The 18496-nt window shown below is 42.3% G+C and overlaps 1 protein-coding gene across 1 annotated transcript in view; it reads left to right on the top strand.

Annotated features, from left to right (window-relative positions):
• The window catches only part of ipmkb (inositol polyphosphate multikinase b), a 97881-nt gene extending 81021 nt beyond the window's left edge, over positions 1–16860 (top strand). The window contains exon 6 of the mRNA XM_078223610.1: positions 11233–16860. Within this exon, the coding sequence (XP_078079736.1) occupies positions 11233–11864 (632 nt within the window). The 3' untranslated portion in view covers positions 11865–16860. The remainder of the gene's footprint in view (positions 1–11232) is intronic.
• Positions 16861–18496: the final 1636 nt, after the last annotated feature.

Raw genomic sequence — 18496 nt, 5'->3', positions numbered from 1 at the left:
GTTAGGAAGGTTCAGTCGCTAGGTATACATGGAGAGGTAGTAAATTGGATTAGACATTGGCTCAATGATGTGGAGATGCCGGCGTTGGACTGGGGTAAACACAGTAAGAAGTTTAACAACACCAGGTTAAACTCACTCACCTGAAGAAGGGGCTTGCAGCTCCGAAAGCTTGTGTGGCTTTTGCTACCAAATAAACCTGTTGGACTTTAACCTGGTGTTGTTAAACTTCTTTCAATGCAAGAAGCCAGAGAGTGGTAGTGGAGGATTGCTTCTCTGAGTGGAGGCCTGTGACTAGTGGTGTGCCACAGGGGTCAGTGCTGGGTCCATTGTTGTTTGCCATCTATATCAATGATCTGGATGATGATGTGGTAAATTGGATCAGCAAATTTGCTGATGATACAAAGATTAGAGGTGTAGTGGACAGTGAGGAAGGTTTTCAAAGCTTGCAGAGGGATTTGGACCAACTAGAAAAATGGGCTGAAAAATGGCAGATGAAGTTTAATGCAGACAAGTGTGAGGTATTGCACTTTGGAAGGACAAACCAAGGTAGAAACAAGGTAAATGGTAGGACACTGAAGAGTGCAGTAGAACAGAGGGACCTGGGAATACAGATACATAATTCCCTAAAAGTGGCGTCACAGGTAGATAGGGTCGTAAAGAGTGCTTTTGGTACATTGGCTTTTATAAATCAAAGTATTGAGTATAAGAGTTGGAATGTTATGGTGAGGTTGTATTAGACATTGGTGAGGCCGAATTTAGAGTATTGTGTGCAGTTTTGGTCACCTAATTACAGGAAGGATATTAATAAGGTTGAAAGAATGCAGAGAAGATTTACAAGGATGTTGCCGGGACTTGAGAAACTGAGTTGCAGAGAAAGGTTGAATAGGTTAGGACTTTATTCCTTGGAGCGTAGAAGAATGAGGGGAGATTTGACAGAGGTGTATAAAATTATGATGGGTGTCGGAGGATGGGAGGATTGCGGATGTGGTTCCTATTTTCAAGAAGGGGAATAGAGATAGCCCAGGAAATTACCGACCGGTGACTCTAACCTTAGTGGTTGGTAAGCTGATGGAGAAGATCCTGAGGGACAAGATTTATGGGCATTTAGAGAGGTTTAGTATGCTCAAGAATACTCAGCATGGCTTTGTCAAAGGCAGATCGTGCCTTACGAGCCTGGTGGAGTTCTTCGAAAATGTGACTAAACACATTGACGAAGGGAATGCGGTAGATGTGGTTTATATGGATTTTAGCAAGGCGTTCGATAAGGTCTCCCATGCAAGGCTTCTCGAAAAAGTGAGAGGGCATGGGATCCAAGGGGCTGCTGCCCGGTGGATCCAGAACTGGCTTGCCCAAAGGAGGCAGAGAGTGGGTATAGATGGGTCTTTTTCTAATTGGAGGTCGGTCACCAGTGGTGTGCCCCAGGGATCTGTTCTGGGACCCTTGCTGTTTGTCATTTTCATAAATGACCTGGATGAGGAAGTGGAGGGATGGGTTGGTAAGTTTGCTGACGACACAAAGGTTGGTGGGGTTGTGGATAGTCTGGAGGGATGTCAGAAGTTACAGAGGGACATAGATAGGATGCAAGACTGGGCGAAGAAGTGGCAGATGGACTTCAACCCAGATAAATGCGTCGTGTTCCATTTTGGCGGGTCGAATGGGATGAAGGAGTACAATATAAAGGGAAAGACTCTTAGTACTGTAGAGGATCAGAAGGACCTTGGGGTCCGGGTCCATAGGACTCAAAAATCGGCCCCGCAGGTGGAGGAGGTGGTTAAGAAGGCGTATGGTGTGCTGGCCTTTATCAATCGAGGGATTGAGTTTAGGAGTCCGGGGATAATGATGCAGCTATATAAGACCCTCATCAGACCCCACTTGGAGTTCTGTGCTCAGTTCTGGTCGCCTCATTACAGGAAGGATGTGGAAAATATTGAAAGGGTGCAGAGGAGATTTACAAGGATGTTGCCTGGATTAAGTGGCATGCCTTATGAGGATAGGCTGAGGGAGCTTGGTCTTTTCTCCTTGGAGAGACGTAGGATGAGAGGAGACCTAATAGAGGTATATAAGATGTTGAGAGGCATAGATCGGGTGGACTCTGAGGCTTTTTCCCAGGGTGGAAATGGCTGCCACGAGAGGACCCAGGTTTAAGGTGCTGGGGGGTAGGTAGAGGGGAAATGTTAGGGGGAAGTTTTTCACACAGAGGGTGGTGGGCGAGTGGAATCGGCTGCCGTCAGTGGTGGTGGAGGCAAACTCAATAGGGTCTTTTAAGAGACTCCTGGATGAGTACATGGGACTTAATAGGATGGAGGGTTATAGGTAGGCCTAAAAGGTAGGGATATGTTCGGCACAACTTGTGGGGCCGAAGGGCCTGTTTTGTGCTGTAGTTTTCTATGTTTCTATGTATAGATAGAGTGAATGCAAGCATGCATTTTCCACTGAGGCTAGGGGAGAAAAAAACTAGAGGACTTGGGTTAAGGGTGAAGGGGGAAAAGTTTAAAGGGAATATTGGGGGGGGGCTTCTTCACACAGAGTGTGGTGGGAGTGTGGAATGAGCTGACAGATGGAGTGGTGAATGCGAACTCACTTTTAACATTTAAGAAAAACTTGGACAGGTACATGGATGAGAGGGATGTGGAGGGATATGGTCCAGGTGCAGGTCAGTGGGACTAGGCAGAAAAATGGTTCGGCACAGCCAAGAAGGGCCAAAAGGCCTGTTTCTGTGCTGTAATGTTCTATGGTTCTATTCCTGGTTGGTCTTTCACATTTCTGAGGTATCCAAAACTCTACTATTTGTGTCTTAACTCGCACCAAGTCCCATTCACCTATTTCTCCTGTGCTGACTGACCTATATTGGCTCCCGGTCGAACCATGTCCTTGTTTTGGAATCTCTCCATGACCTCACTATCTCTGTAATCTCCTCCAACCCCGTGACCTTCTCAGATATTGGCGCTCCTCTAACTCTGGCGTCCTGAGCACCCCAATTTTAATTAATCCGCCATTGGTGGTCATGCCCTAAAGGGGCAATAACTTCAAGGAAGAAATAAGTTTGCATTTCCCATTTAGACCGAATGACCTCCTTCTGCACTGTAGGGATTCTATGATTCTATTGCCAAGGCAATAAAATCTCGAATTCCTTCCTATAATCCAGCATCTCTCCACCTTGCTTTCCACCTTTGAGACCACCCTTAAAGGCTACCTCTTTGTCTTCCCTGATATCTCCTCCTGTGCCTTGTTGTCATTTTCTTTTATAATGCTCCTTCAAGGCGACTTGGGACACTTTATTACGTTATAAATATCTTGCCTTTTTAATTAGCATCTGCTGACAATGCCTCCATAGAAATGAATCATCTGATACAGGAGGTGGTAATTTGATTCATCCTATTTGTGCTGGCTCGCTACTGAAAGGGCTGTCCAATTAGTTTCATTCCTGTGCTCTTTCCCCATAACCCCCACAATTTGTTTCCTTTTCAAACAGTTCTTCAATTTTCTTCTGGACGTTATTTTTGAATCTACTTTTGCCATCCTTTCAGGCAGTGCATTCCAGGTCAGTAGAGTTTGCAGCGTAAAAACATCTCCAGTTCCTTCTCCGACATCTTGCCGATGATCTTAGATCTGTGTTCCCTGGTTACTGGTACTTGAGCTCATGGAGCCATTTTCTCCCTATCTACTCTTGTCGAAAACCTTCAATTTTGCATGCATCTATTAAGTCGCCCCTTACACCTCTCTAATCTAAAAGGGCAATAACTTCAAGGAAGAAATAAGTTTGCATTTTCCAGGTTCATTTAAGAAGCATTCCCATAACCTTTAGAAATATCTATGAGCTATGGGTTCTAACATGAACTCTGCAGGGCCCACTTTGTATAGAGTTGCTGGGTGATTCGGGATGCCAGACATTAAACAGATATATATATATAATTTTATAATGTAACATATTAATACCAACCATTCTAATGTTTCTGATAAATGACTTCTGTCAAAATTTTCTGGTTATTTTAAGGTATTCAGTGAGACAAGCGAAATGGAACAATGCACATTACTGACATTCTACTCTGCATCTAAAAAGGTCTTAAGGACTTGGAGCAAATGAGGATCGAGTACAAGGTCACTTGGTACAATGCAGCAATCTGCCCCAAATCTGTTGTAGAGGGTAACTTGCAGGGTACAACACTTGGGGTATTCTTCACTTGCTTTGTACCATATAGAAACATATAGAAACCAACAGTGGCTGCTGGTACTTAGTCTTAATGTTTTACTGTTTGAGGCAAAATCTGAGGATTTATGCTTGCGTGTCTGACGTTTGCTGTCCTGAAATGGATTCTCAACTGCTGCCCAGTTTGAATTCCTGCTTCAATGATGGTTACCATTGTCAAGCTGTGTTTAACATCCACTTCAACTGACCAGGGCACAGTGTCCTCCAGTTCTAATTCCTACATTGCGATGTATCATTACATTTCCCTCGTAGCTTCTGCAGTGTCTTCTAGGGAGAGAACAAAGGATAATTGGTATTTTTTTGTGCCTACCTATGTGTCAAGACACTTAGCTACCACTTATTGCTAGCTGCTGTATGAAGAAGCTGGAGTTGTGAGTATTTTGGGAGGTTTTAAGATCTTTCAAAGCCCACTCCTTGTTTGAACCTGCAACACTAAAGTGATCAGACACTGCAATGGGCAAAGAGTCATGTGTGCAAGACAGTGCACAAAGCTGGGGATGGTGCAGAATACAGATGGCACAGCCAATTGCCTCAGAGAGTTGATCTTGTAAAATGTTCATTGAAGTGAAGGATGTAACTTCTCAGAAATTAATGAGTCTTTGCCTACCACGTCACTACGCAATTGCAAGATGTGATGTGAAATCCCTTCTGTGTTTAACCTACAATGTGTTGAATCCTAGTTTCAAAGGAGCAGCTGCACTTCATAGAACCCCTACAGTGCAGAAGGAGGCCATTTGGCCCATCAAATCTGCATGACTCACATCCAGGCTTACCCCGTAACCCAACGTATTTAGCCCGCTAATCCCCCTAACCTATATATCTTGGGACACTAAGGGGCAATTTAGAATGGCCAATCCCCCTAACCTACACATCTTAGGACACGGAGGGGCAATTTTACATGGCCAATCAACCTAACCCGCATATGGCCTCCTTCACTGTAGAGATTCTGTGATTCTATGATTCTAAATGGGCGGGGGGAGGGGTGGATTGAACTAATATAATTTACTTTGTCTCTCTTTCCTCTAAGTTAACTGAATACATTTTTACCTGAAAATATGAGTGGAATATAAACCATTTTAGGATAAGAGATCTTTTTTAGATGTGGGGTTATAGTTGAATAATGGCCTGAAGACATGTGGAATTTAAATGGGATTTGGAGCTGATTGAGTTTAGTAACATTGTCTTTGATGGCCAACCTGCTCATCAGAAACATTCTAGTTGTCTCATCAGTGTAGTACTCATTAATATTTTATTAATTCGCTGACTTCTCTGCTCTCTGCGCAGGATTCTTGCAGGTGAAATTGCTTCTGGTGAAAGTTCATTGTATCACACAATATTGCTCCAAGTCTTCAGAACCTGATCCTTCTGTTTTTAGAAGGGAAGATTGCCACAACAGCACCCTCTCCTCCCCTCCCCTCATGCACATACCCCCTCCCCTCGTCCACACACACACAAACTGTGCCCACACTGCACACACAAGCCACACGTGTGCGCAGACACGCACACATGCACGCTACCTTATCCCAATAAATAGGGTAGATTTCTCAACTCGCCCAAGAGTGAGGAAGACTCTTATAAATCTTCTTCTGGCTGTTTTGACCGATATTCAGAAGCCGCAGAGCCTTGGTTGTTGATTAAATCTTGAAGATTTTTTGCATTTTCCCGATGGTGCCCATGATCAGAAAACTTGATAAGTCAAAATCAATTCCTGTTTTTTTTTTGCCAAAGTCAGATTCAAATTCGGATCAGTGCCTTGCAAAGTTTTGCCAGCATGGAGCATCCTGGAGCGGCTTCAGTGAAAGCAGCGGGTGCTGTAGCAACGGACTAGATTGTGAAGCTTGAAGAAACCATGGGTACTCTGCAATCCCAGGGTTCCCTGCCTGCACACGGATTTCTCCGAAGCTCCAATTTATCCCTCACACTTATTTCTAATTGAATCACTTTAAGATATATACGTACAAGACTCAATCTAATACTGTCCAAATTGTCTTTTGCGTTTTTTGAGCAAGGGTCTTCCCGCCTCTCCCAATCTTGTCCATTCCTGAGGGCTTTCTTTCTAAGGACCTTCAGCTCAAGTGACCAGGCTGACCCTAGATGATGATTTGTTTGTAGGACATTTGATTATGAGAAACATTGCAAAGGAGCCTTATCCTTCCTACCTGATCACACATTTTCATTTTTCAGCCGGATTGGGGACTATCGCTGCTTTTAGATTTTGTTCTCAGCCAAGGAACATGGCGACCAATGAGAGCACCCTGGACATTTCCTTGGCTGATTTGATTTTGATGTGGAGATGCTGGCGTTGGACTGGGATGGGCACAGTAAGAAGTCTCACATCACCAGGTTAAGGACCAACAGGTTTATTTGGAATCACGAGTTTTCGGAGCGCTGCTCCTTCATCCGGTGAGTGGAGAGGTAGGTTTCACAAACACGGTATATATAGATAAAGGCACAATTGCAAGACACACGACAATGCAGAATCGCCGAGCAGAAGCTGATAGCCAAGTTCCGCATGCATGAGGATGGCCTCAGCCTGGATCTTGGGCTCATGTCACACTACATGTCATCCCCACTATACTGCCTGAGCTTGCAAAATCCTCCTAACTGTCCTGGCAATTCACACCTCTTTAACCTGTGATTATCCCTCTCTCCACTCACACTGTCTGTACCTGTAAAGACTCGCATTAAAACCATTATCTTGCAATTGTGTCTTTGTCTATATATGCCGTGTTTGTGAAACTTACCTCTCCACTCACCTGATTCCAAATAAACCTGTTGGACTTTAACCTGATATGATTTTGGAATGGTAGCTCCCGTGCATATGTTACTGGAGTAATAGCCTACAGGATGTGAGTTTAAACCCCACCACGACAAGTTGTGAACTTGAACTCAACATGTTTGGTAATTAGTCATGGAACGCTGCTGGATCTTTGTAAAAATTCAACAGCTTCATTAATGTTCGGCAGGAAACTTTGCACCCCTGCCTGTTCCAGCCATATGACTCTTAATCCCACACTCTGGGTAACTCTAATATGCCCTCCTGCAACCTGGCATGGCAACAGAAAATGAGCAGTAAATATAGCTTTGCCAGGTGAACCTGCATCCTGAGAATGAAAACAAAATCTAGTAATAAAACATTTTGGTATTTCATTTACAAGTAGAGGATAACTTGCTATTTGCCCATTTTAATGAATGAGTGCTTCTTACTGTCTGTGTGGAGTCTGCACATTCTCCCCGTGTCTGTGTGAGTTTCCTCTGGGTGCTCCGGTTTCCTCGCACAGCCCGAAAGATGTGCTGCTTAGGTGCATTGGCCATGCTAAATTCTCCCTCAGTTTACCCGAACAGGCGCTAGGGTGTGCGACGAGGGGTTTTTCACAGAAACTTCATTACAGTGTTAATGTAAGCCTACTTGTGACAATAATGAACTTTAAAACTTAAACTGTATTGCTGCAGGCACGATATGAACTCTGTTGTACACTGTTCACTCCTTCAGTGATTTTTCACCTAACCAATGAACCTCATATTTGTTGTCTTTTTTTATCATGATTTCATCTCAGTATCTTTAATCATCCAGGGAGCTGTATATCTGATGCCCTTCCTTTCCCCGCTGTAGAAATATGTCTCGAGATAATTACTGCAGGAGTCGCTCAGTGTTGTGTCCTAGGCCCAAGAATCTTCAACGACCTTCCGTCTATCATAAGGTCAGAAGTGGGGATGTTCGCTGATGGGCGGCACGGTAGCACAGTGGTTAGCATTGCTGCCTCACCGCACCAGGGACCCGGGTTCGATTCCCGGCTTGGATCACTGTCTGTGTGGAGTTCACACATTCTCCCCATTGTCTGCGTGGGTTTCCTCCGGGTGCTCCGGTTTCCTCCCACAGTCCAAAGATGTGCGGGTTAGGTGGATTGGTCATTCTAAATTGACCCTGGTGTCAGGGGGATTAGCAGGATAAATATGTGGGAATAGGGCCTTGATTGGGATTGTGGTCAGTGCAGACTCGATGGGCCGAATGGCCTCCTTCTGCACTGTGGGGATTCTATGGTTGCACAGTGTTCAGTTCCACTCGCAACTCCTCAGATAGTTAAACAGTCGCTGCCTACTTATGGCAAGACTTGGACAACATTCAGACTTGATAAATGATAAGGAGCCTTGGTGCCACATAAGTGCCAGGTGGTAACCATCCAGCCAATTCCCTTTGACATTCAACAAGATTTCTGTCACTGAATGACCCACCATCAACTTGAGGGGAGGTTGACCAGAAACTTAACTGGACCAGTGGCATAAATACTGTGGTTAAAGGAACAGGTCTGAGGCTGGGTATTTTGTGGTGAATAACTCACTCCCCACAGCCTTTCTACAAGGCACGGGGTTGGGAGTGTGATAGCATGCTCTCCAGCTGCCTGGATGACTGCTGCTTCAACACTCAAAAGAACTCAGCACCACCCAGGGCACAGCAGCCTGCTTGATTGGTACCCTTTCTACCACATTCACTCCCTCCATCACTGGCACACGGTGGCTGGTATATATCCTCTGCAAGATGCACTGCAGCAGCTCATCAAAGTTCCTTCAACAGTACCTTTCAAGCCCATGGCCTTTGCTGCTTGGAAGGACAAGGGCAGCAGAGTGTATGGGAACACTTGCAGCTTCCCCTCCAACTCATGCACCATTCTAACTTGAAATATATTGTCATTCCTTCATTGTTGCTGGGTTAAAATTTCAGAATTCCCTAGCTGACAGCACTGAAGTGTGTCTATGGCACACTGACTGTGGCGATGGAAGAAGATGGCACACCATCACTTCCTCAAGGGCATTTCTCGGTTGGCAATAATTGCTGGCCTTGCTAATGATGCCGCATCCCATGAAGAATAAAATCAAATTAGTGGAGAGATTGGGGTAGTTGTGTTTTTTCTTAGAATAGCAACGTTTAAGAGATTTAATCGAGATGTTCAACATTATGGAGCGGTTTAGATGGTTTCTTCTCATTTACTCGATTTCAAGTTCAGAAAAGTCAGTTACCAGACACAAATGCAAGGTGTATGCCAAAGCAACCAGTGGTAATGTGAAGAAACATCCATATGGTACATGGTGAGTTGTTATGCACTGCCTGAAAGGTTGGTTGAAGCAGATTCAACAGGAACTTGCAAAAGGCAACTGGACAGATATGCAAAAGGATAAAAAGTGACAGGGTTATGGTCAAAGAGCAAGAATGTGGAACTAATCAGAAAACACTACCAATGAACTGCTAAAGGCACGATGGGTCGAATGGCCTCCTGTGATGCTGCATTGTAAGAAGCCAAATGGCACTCAATGAGCCACACAACAGATTTACCGAAGTTAACGACTGTAAACAGATGCAGAGAAACTGGAACCATAAAAATACCATTTCCCTTATCGAACTGAAGTAAAACTGCATATGGACAAGTGCCTCTGTATTGGTGTAATGAGATGCACATTCCCTGAGGGGGAGGCATTTAACCCTGCGATTATATTAGCTTTGTACTTAGATTGCTCAGTGATTTGAATGTGTTTAGTAAATTTCCTATTGCATTTAATAACTTCAGTGTTATAATTACAGAGATTGGCACTTTTTGTTCTGGAAATCAAGTATTAGAGATGTATTCTATAAACTGCATAATGTGACTATATGAGAGTTAATCTGTGTGGTGAAATGGAGCAATTAAATATATACAGGCAGTGAATTTAATATCTTTTTCTAGCAATAAATTTTTGCATGCAGCTTTAACTGTCATTGGCAAATGCTCTTTACAACTTAAACCAAAGTGATACTGATAATGAGGATGGTAATAAAAGCGGACTGTTTAGCTTGAGAAACATCTGGCTGTGAACTCTACTGTGAACAAAGTTTAACTAATTTGCTGTACGTTGAGTGGCAGCCTGGAGACATTTATTTGTGAGTGCTGATAGGAGGCTATATAGGTCCTAAACGAGCTGGCAGCATATTCCATTGCATTTTCCAAAACTGATACTTTGACAGAGCAGTCGTGGAAGTGTTGTGTTTAATTTGCGCCTCTGCTTTGTCCAGACTCTTTGGTGGCACAGTGGTTAGCACTGCTGCCTCACAGCACCAGGGACCCGGGTTCGATTCCCGGCTTGGGTCACTGTCTGTGTGGAGTTTGCACGTTCTCCCCGTGTCTGCATGGGTTTCCTCTGGGTGCTCCGGTTTCCTGCCACGGAAGCTGGGTAAAAAGTGACAGGGTGGCTAGGTGCATTGACCCGAACAGGCGCTGGAGTGTGGCGGCTAGGGGATTTTCACAGTAACTTCATTGCAGTGTTAATGTAAGTCTTACTTGTAACTAATAAATAAACTTTACTTTACTTTAAATGGATCGAGCCATGCTGCTGCGGTTACACTACCCAGTTGCGTCGTAGGGAACCTCGGTCTTATCCGTAGGTGTCAGCTGTGGCTCAGCCATTCTCACCCGAGTGAGAAAGTTGCAGGTTTAAATCCTACTCTGGAGACTTGAGAAAGTAATCGAGGTTGACACTTCAGTGCAGTGCTGAGGGAAGTGCTGCACCTTCAGCGGTGCCACCTTTCAGAGATGTTAAACCACGGCCCTGGATCTGCCCCCTCAAGTGGACGTAGAGATCCCATGGCACTATTTGAAGAAGAGTAGGGGAGTTCTGCCCAATACCCTCGCCAATATTTATCCCTCCGTCAAGGTCACTGAACAGTTTCACTGTTCATTTTCAGGTTGTTATATGTGGGACTTTCTGTACACAAGTTGGCTATTGTGTTTCCCAAATTACAAAGGTACTTCATTGGTTGTAAAGCACCCCGGGAGGTCCTGTGATTGTGAAGGGCACTTGAAAAACACACAGTGTTATTCTTTTGAAAAGTTTACTCAGTCTCCCCACTCCATGTGTAACACATTTTTCTTCTGTTTGCAGTGCTGTCACAATGTCTTCAGGGCTGTTCAGTAGAGAAACAGATTTTTTTTTAAATGTAAAATCAGGTCCCGATGTGGATGGTCAATGGTTTTTCTCATTAGGATTCTATTTTGCAGGTCTGTCTCGATTCTTCCATGACGGAAGCTGTTTGAGAAAGGACGCTGTCGCCTCGAGTATTCGAGAGGTTGAGAATATACTGCAGTGGTTTGAGAATCAAAGCAAGCTCTGTTTCTATGCAAGCTCCTTACTGTTTGTTTATGAGGGATTGCCTCAGCTGACAGCGATGGGCGTCGGCGATGAATCCCACAAACCAGTAGCACCAAAGGGAATAAAGCGAACTGGAGAAGTAGTGGAATACAACAATAACGTACACGTATTGAGCTCCAGCGAGAATGGGATGATGGAGGCCTCAGTTGGCCAGAGCCTCTCCAATATGTACGCACTTCACCGGAAGGGGTGTTCCAGGGCACACCAAAGCGTGGTCCCACTACAGCTGAAGAATGCAGAGCAAGACCACAGCATATGCAAATGCTTAACTCTTGTTTCACCTGGACAGCCAAATGGCAATGAAATAAAACAATTGGAGAAGGATTTGGTGCATACCTCGAGCATGCTGCAGGAGCCTCCAGAGGTTGATGTAAGAATGATAGACTTTGCACATGTGTTCCCGAGCAACACAAAAGATGAGGAGTACATTTATGGGCTGAGACATTTAATCAGTGTGTTACGAAATATGCTGGATGATTAATTTTTTTTAATTTTGGGGATATCGAGAGCAAGGAAATAAATAAGGAGCAATTTTATTGATTTCTGCACAAGTTCTGATGCATCATTTTGTGTTTCTAATGTGATTCCAGGTGTATTGTATGTGCTTTTCATTGTATGGTACCTCTGGTGATTGATTTGATATTTATAATAGCTCAGGAAAATTTACCAACTCATCATTGACAGCCACTGAAACAGTTCCAAAAACCTACAGAGGGCAGCTGAAGCTTAACAACTGCTGACAAGGAAATTTATGAGCTCCCACTGTTCGTAACAAACCCGCAGACTTCAATGATGGTAATTGGTTTTTCAGATATGTAACCAACTGCCTGCCAATCCTAGGCATGGAACTTGTGCCTATGGACTAATGCTATCTTCAGTGAAGACCAGGTTAGTCAGACTTTAGATTGTTTTGGGGATGTTGCTGCCACTTTTCTGGACACATGTATTTTATTTGCCTTTACTTACAGTTGAATTGCTGCAATTTGTGTGAAATGTTTGCTCCCAACTGTAAAATAGAAGTAGTCGGTTGTCTATGTTTTGATGCATTCAGCTAGAACCCCGGGAGAATTTCAGTCCCGCGATAGCTTGTTCATTGATCAGCCTAATGAAAGCTAATGCATTAGATCGCCATCACATCACCTGGAGCCCTTCTGGTGAAGAGTTTCCACAGGATAGGGCAACAAATGCATCTCATCACGTTTTTAAAAACTTTATTTTTTCCTTCAATTTTTGAGTATGCTGGAATCTGCAGCAGCTGAGGTGAGAGGGGAGGAAGCCTCCAACTGAAATGTTCCATTAGATTTTAATTAATCTTTAAGCAAATTCTTTCCTAACACTGGCTTACTTCCAAAATTGCAGAGATTTTAATTTGTTCACATGTCTCATTTGGTCATCTACTAGTAGTGATATCTTGTGTAACAACTTCCAAAGTTAATTTTTGCACACCCAGTTTCAACAAGTTGGCGATTTGATTTGCTCTCATTATCCTCTGGACTGATATGTGTTTGGGTTTGCCTTTACAAGACTGGCACACTAAAAACAATTGTTGCTGTGTTCGAACGGCCATGTCTAAGAATACTCTGTACTTGAACACTAACTAACTTCTCAGACCAACTACTAATGGCCTTGTAGGCTTCACTATTAGAATACTGAGTGAAACAAGCATCTGCACTTGGCACAGTATGTTTATATCACCATAACTGACTTGTGACTTCAGCAAGATAACCCCTATTGTTGCTAGTTGTGTAGCTGTTTTCATTTTCATTATTTACCCTCGTATCAAAAGAGTGGCCAAATTCTTGGCACTGGTCACGTTGTGTATTTGACAATGACATGCAAGCACTAATACAAAAACCTTTTTTGCTGTTCTTAAAATGCACTAGATTTCAGAATATTGGGTTCCTTTCATTACAGTTTACATTTGCACAAATCAATGTACTTTTGATGTTTTGATAGCGTTTTAAATGATTTCCACATTGCTATCACTTTGTCAGGCTTCAGAGGTGAATTTTGTGGCAGGAACTGTTATGGAGCAGTAACTAGTAGTTCTGGTGAACAATGCATGTGAAGATTGTTAGTCGTTTAAATGTATTTACCAAATGTGTGCTTTTTCTAAAAAAAAAAGAAAAAAGTTATTTCTGAAATATTTTTTAATTGTAAACTATGCTTTTTTGTATGTTTGTTAACAGAGGTTTACATTGTGCAGCTGTACATTCCTCATAGGCCCGACCTGTTCGTCACACGTCCTGTCCCTCAGTACTACTGACTATTCGTGATGACTTAAATTTGCTTGTTTTGATCCTTGAAAAATCAGGATGATTTGGTCTTGATGACTTTCTACCTGGTCACCTGTCAGAGTTTGTCTCCTCTGATCAGCTACATGCACCATAAGGGACAGATGGGAATGGCTTTAATTAAAAACAGAACAAGATTTCAATTGGCCTTTTACCTAAACAGTTGGATTCTAAAGAAATTATGCTGCTAAATAACCACTGACATCGGGAATACCAGCAGGCTTTAGTTTGCATGTTACTTATTGTTACTTGTCCGTTTCACTTAATTTTGCCCGTTCGTCTACCAATTTTGAATCGATTTCTCCCCCTAAGACTGCCCTATTTGCACAGTTCTAACCAATTCATCCACCATGTTGGAGTTGAAAGTCGATCCTCTTGCTGGATGCAAGCTTGACTAGAGCTTGGCAAGTTGTGAAGATGTCCCACTCTCAATGACTGTCAAACAGGCCTGGGCGGTTTTAAAAACAAAACATTTTAAAATGCCTTTTCACTTCCATTTTAAAGGAGCCAAAATTCCTTCATTTAGTAGCCTCAGAGGTTTAAAATTTGATCATTGTGCTGGCCGCAGCTTTCTTTGGCATTTCCAATTACAGTCATCCAAAATTGAGTCTTGGTTTGCAGTGAATTTACAGCTGTTTATGTTAACATTACTGAGGAGATGGCTGGTTGAATGGATGGTTGACTTATCCCGTGTCAGCTGTTGGAGTTGGGCATTCTGTTTTATCGTTGCATCTTTTTGAATATATTCCATTTATTTGAGGATTTCAGATCTCATCTTATATCATCTCATATGTCTATTACACAAGTAATATCACTGTATTTGTGTTGTGCTGTTCAGGGTCGCACTGTTTAATGCAAGTTACATTAACATAGGAAATATGCATTCAAGTGCTGGCAAGAGAAGTCGCAGCAATCACTAATTTGGATTAGATTTGTTTTGTTCTCAGTCCTTGCTGTTTGTGCTGTAAATTTTGGCAAAACAATGTACACAATGGAACCTCAAATTATTTTTATAAAACTCCATTACGATTCATTCCACCAAACAACTGCTGGAATTTTACTGTGTTGCTGAATATATTTTACATGGATGCAGGTTCTGTAAACTGTATTAGTTCTTAATTCTTTCAAAAACGTTCTTGAAGATTATTCAGTTGCGGCTCCTCATTAGGATTTCATTGCAGTTCTACATTGGTTAGTGAGCGCGTGCCTGAAGAGATTTGGGTATACTTTCACTGAACAAACTTGTTAGCATTTGAACGTCCATTGGACTCCCATTTTATTACAAGGTCAAAGACATTGGTTCGATACAGTAGAGTCCTCCTTATTGGAATCAATCCATGGGTGAGCAAAGCATCCATTTATCAGACTGTCCCCATTTTGGAGCTTATGCGTTGAAAGGCATTTGGAATAAGTTTCATTTGACCAGTTATGCCCACCTGTGGTCTTCTACGGTACCGGGAATTCTGCATTTGACGTAAATCACCTCCAGTTGGTGAAACGGCAGAAGTTTTACACCTCAGTATCAAGTGTAAGCTTCTGCATTAACCCCCTCAGACTGGCCTTAAGAGTCTTTCAATGTGATGCCCCCAGAGTGAGATTATTCAGCATTCCTTCAGGCAGAGCTATTGATAAATTACAATTATGAAATACATTTGTTTTGTAAAAAGGATAATATATGCTGTTATGTAAATTTGCTCTTTTGAAATGCTCTGTATAAAAAGGTGAAGAATACCTTTAATGCAGTGTATGTATTTTATATATGGCTTGTTCTGACTGGCTAAACTACAGAATATTTAAATTGATCAGTTTCCTATTAAAAGTACCTTCAAATTTCTTGCCTTTTACTTTGAAACTAACCTAAAATTATCAATAGGCCACATTTTCACAGATGTAATCTTGATTAAATTAGTCACTATTCAATACAGATTGCAGTGTTCCATGTAAGTGGCACCGAATACTTTTCCTTTCATTTTCCTAAATCAATGCCGAGTACAAACTTGACTTTATAGCAGTGACGGGTTTTACATTGATTGAAACCATGTTCACTATTCATTATATTGAAAGGGGAGTGAGGTGAAGAAGGGTTGCCTCTCCTCGCATCAGCACACAGTTGTCGTTTGTGGTGAAGCATGGCATCAAGTAGAGAATGGTGCATGCACCAGACCTCAATCTAATTTCAGCTTGACTTCTCCCAGATGGAAGCTTGCTGTCATGTTCCCGAGAATGAGCTGTGAAACGAGATTGTTAATTTAAATTGCTTTGATTCAAATCAAACGACAAGAGTCCAGCATTCAGTGTGCGGCCTTGGTGGGATCTGTGGGATTGAGAGCCAAGTTGCGAGAAGCTTCAATTCTCCCTGCACTTCTAACAAAGTGAGAAATTTACTGCCACACAAAATGAACCTACTTTTCCTTATTTTTTTACAGTGAGTCAGCATCCTTTTATATAACCCTGGCCTATAAAAGTTGGGTATTAAATTTGAACACAGAGCAACCTACTCGTCATTCCTGTTAGGTGGATCGGTTTTTGAATAAGTTTTGGACTATTTTTAAAAACACTGCACACAGAGTTTGGTACAAGTTAATGCAAAATTCATCAGTCACCTTAATTTACAGTTCATTTATAAAGCGCTCATATTCTGGCTGCACTTTGGATAAACCATGGCTTGCTTTTAACAGGGGCATTTTGAAAATGTGTCCTCTTAATTTTGGATAAAGTACAATTTTAACTGCAGCCTGGCTGGGAACAAGTGAGGACCATTACCCCTTTTGTTATTGAGCGTGCACACAGACACTTTAGTATAATGGGAAATTATGCTGGAATTGGTATGAAAATATCAGAAAAGCAGCAAATGCACATTCATTTACTGTGGTTATTTATAATCGATCATCCATAACATATCTCGGTATAGCCTGACTTATCTGTCTTCTAACATACAATGCATTGTTACCTTTCTTTTGATTGTGATGAATTTGTATGCATAACTTGTTTTGCTGTGAATGGAGTGCAGGGGTAACTGCTGATATGTAATGGGTGCTACTTGTTTTACAGAGGAATCAAAAGTACTAACTGATGAAGATTGCTTACTTTTGTAATTTAATATGATGAAAAGATATTTAGATAAATCACATAGCTGTATATTTGGCAAAAATGGAATTACTAATAAATTTTCTGTAAACAATGCAGTGCAACTTGAGTTTGTCATCTCTTGGACCCAGGAATTATTGATGCAGCTATTATGGAAGCTATTAATTGAAGAGAATCGTCATATTTACTTGATCATGCTGCTGCTTAGGCTTTGTGTTACATCAGGAAACAATGCCCACTATACCAAGCAGTCTGGACACCAACAGCTGAGACCTTCGAATTTTATTCAGTCTGTGCTGTACAATACAGATAAGTAGTTACAGATGTATTCACAAATTCTGCTAATGTACTGTCATAGTTTTCACAATGCTTAGGGTGAGCCCAAAACTTCCTTGAGCACGGACAAAATCCCTTGGAATCTGTGACTGTGCACCAGAACATCTAGTATCATGAAGTTTCTAACTGTGTTTTACATTTTATTTCTGCCTGATCAGTCAACCGTGACCCACTCAACTTGCTTCTCATGCAAGTGAGGCAAGACTTCCACTTTGTATTGATCTGGCAGCTGATCTTTCTGTCACAGTACCAGTTCTGCCTCTTGGATTTTTTGACATTGTATATGAATGTTCTGGGTGTCAATGAGATTCTGACTCGCAAGTCTCTGTTCTAAAGTGGAAGCCACGACTCTCTGATACTATTAAGTGATGTTTAAAAAAAAAACTCCAAAGATCTCAAACGATTGCATTGATTGTTTGAAAATGTGATAGATTTGTTACAGGTTCTGTTTTGAAATGTCAGTGAACTGAATCTGAGAAAAGTGTGACATGGGGAAACCTATTGGAGGACCAGTGCGTGCACGATGGGCCGAATACTCCCTTCCCCAATGTAAAATTCAGTGAAGCTACCTCAGGAATCACTCATTACACTCTGAAATTTTAATTAATCAGCTCTCAACAAGCAACAATTTACATTTATTTCACACACCTCCATCACTGTAAACTCTACTCAGCCACCAGAGGAGGGCTATCAAACAAAAATCGACATTAAGCCACCTAAAATAACCTTTAGGACACGGGGTCAAAGAAGTAACCTTTAATGACCAAAGAGGAGAGAGAGATTTAGGAAGGTCAGTGGTGAGGCAATTAGAACGCACAAGATTGGGATTGGGGTAGTGCTGAGATCCAGAAGGAGTACAGGGCTGAAGGAGGTTACCAAAATTGGAAGGGGCAAGAGGAGATTTAAAAACAAACTTAGAGTCAAACAACATTAGAATTGCAAATGATCTTCCAGAGCTTAGGTCCTCGGCAGCTGAAGGCACAGCCACCAATGGTGGAGTGATTAAAATTGGGGATGCTGAAGAGAACAGAATTAAAGGAACACAGATATCACAGAAGTTTGTGGACCTGGAAAAGGTGACAGAAATAAGAAGAGGCAAGGGCTGTGGAGGAAGTTGAAAGCAAAGTTGGGTGTTTTAAATTTGAGTTGCTTATCTGGGTGCCAGTGTAGCAAGCAAGCGGAGGCCTGATGGATGAAAAGGACTGAAGCAATCATAGAATTGTAACAGCACGGAATGTTGTCTGCTGCAGCTCTTTGAGCAATTCACCTAGTGCGATTTCTCCACCTCCCCCCATAACCCTGCACATCCTTCCTTTCAATTAACAGTCTAATTCCCCACTCAACTCAATTGAACCTGCCTTGGCTACATTCGCAGTGCAGTCCCGACCACAACCAC

This window comes from Mustelus asterias, chromosome 11, assembly GCF_964213995.1.
Source record: "Mustelus asterias chromosome 11, sMusAst1.hap1.1, whole genome shotgun sequence".
NCBI lineage: Eukaryota > Metazoa > Chordata > Chondrichthyes > Carcharhiniformes > Triakidae > Mustelus > Mustelus asterias.
Note: the sequence above shows the minus strand (reverse complement) of the source record. Positions and strands in the feature narration are given on the sequence as shown.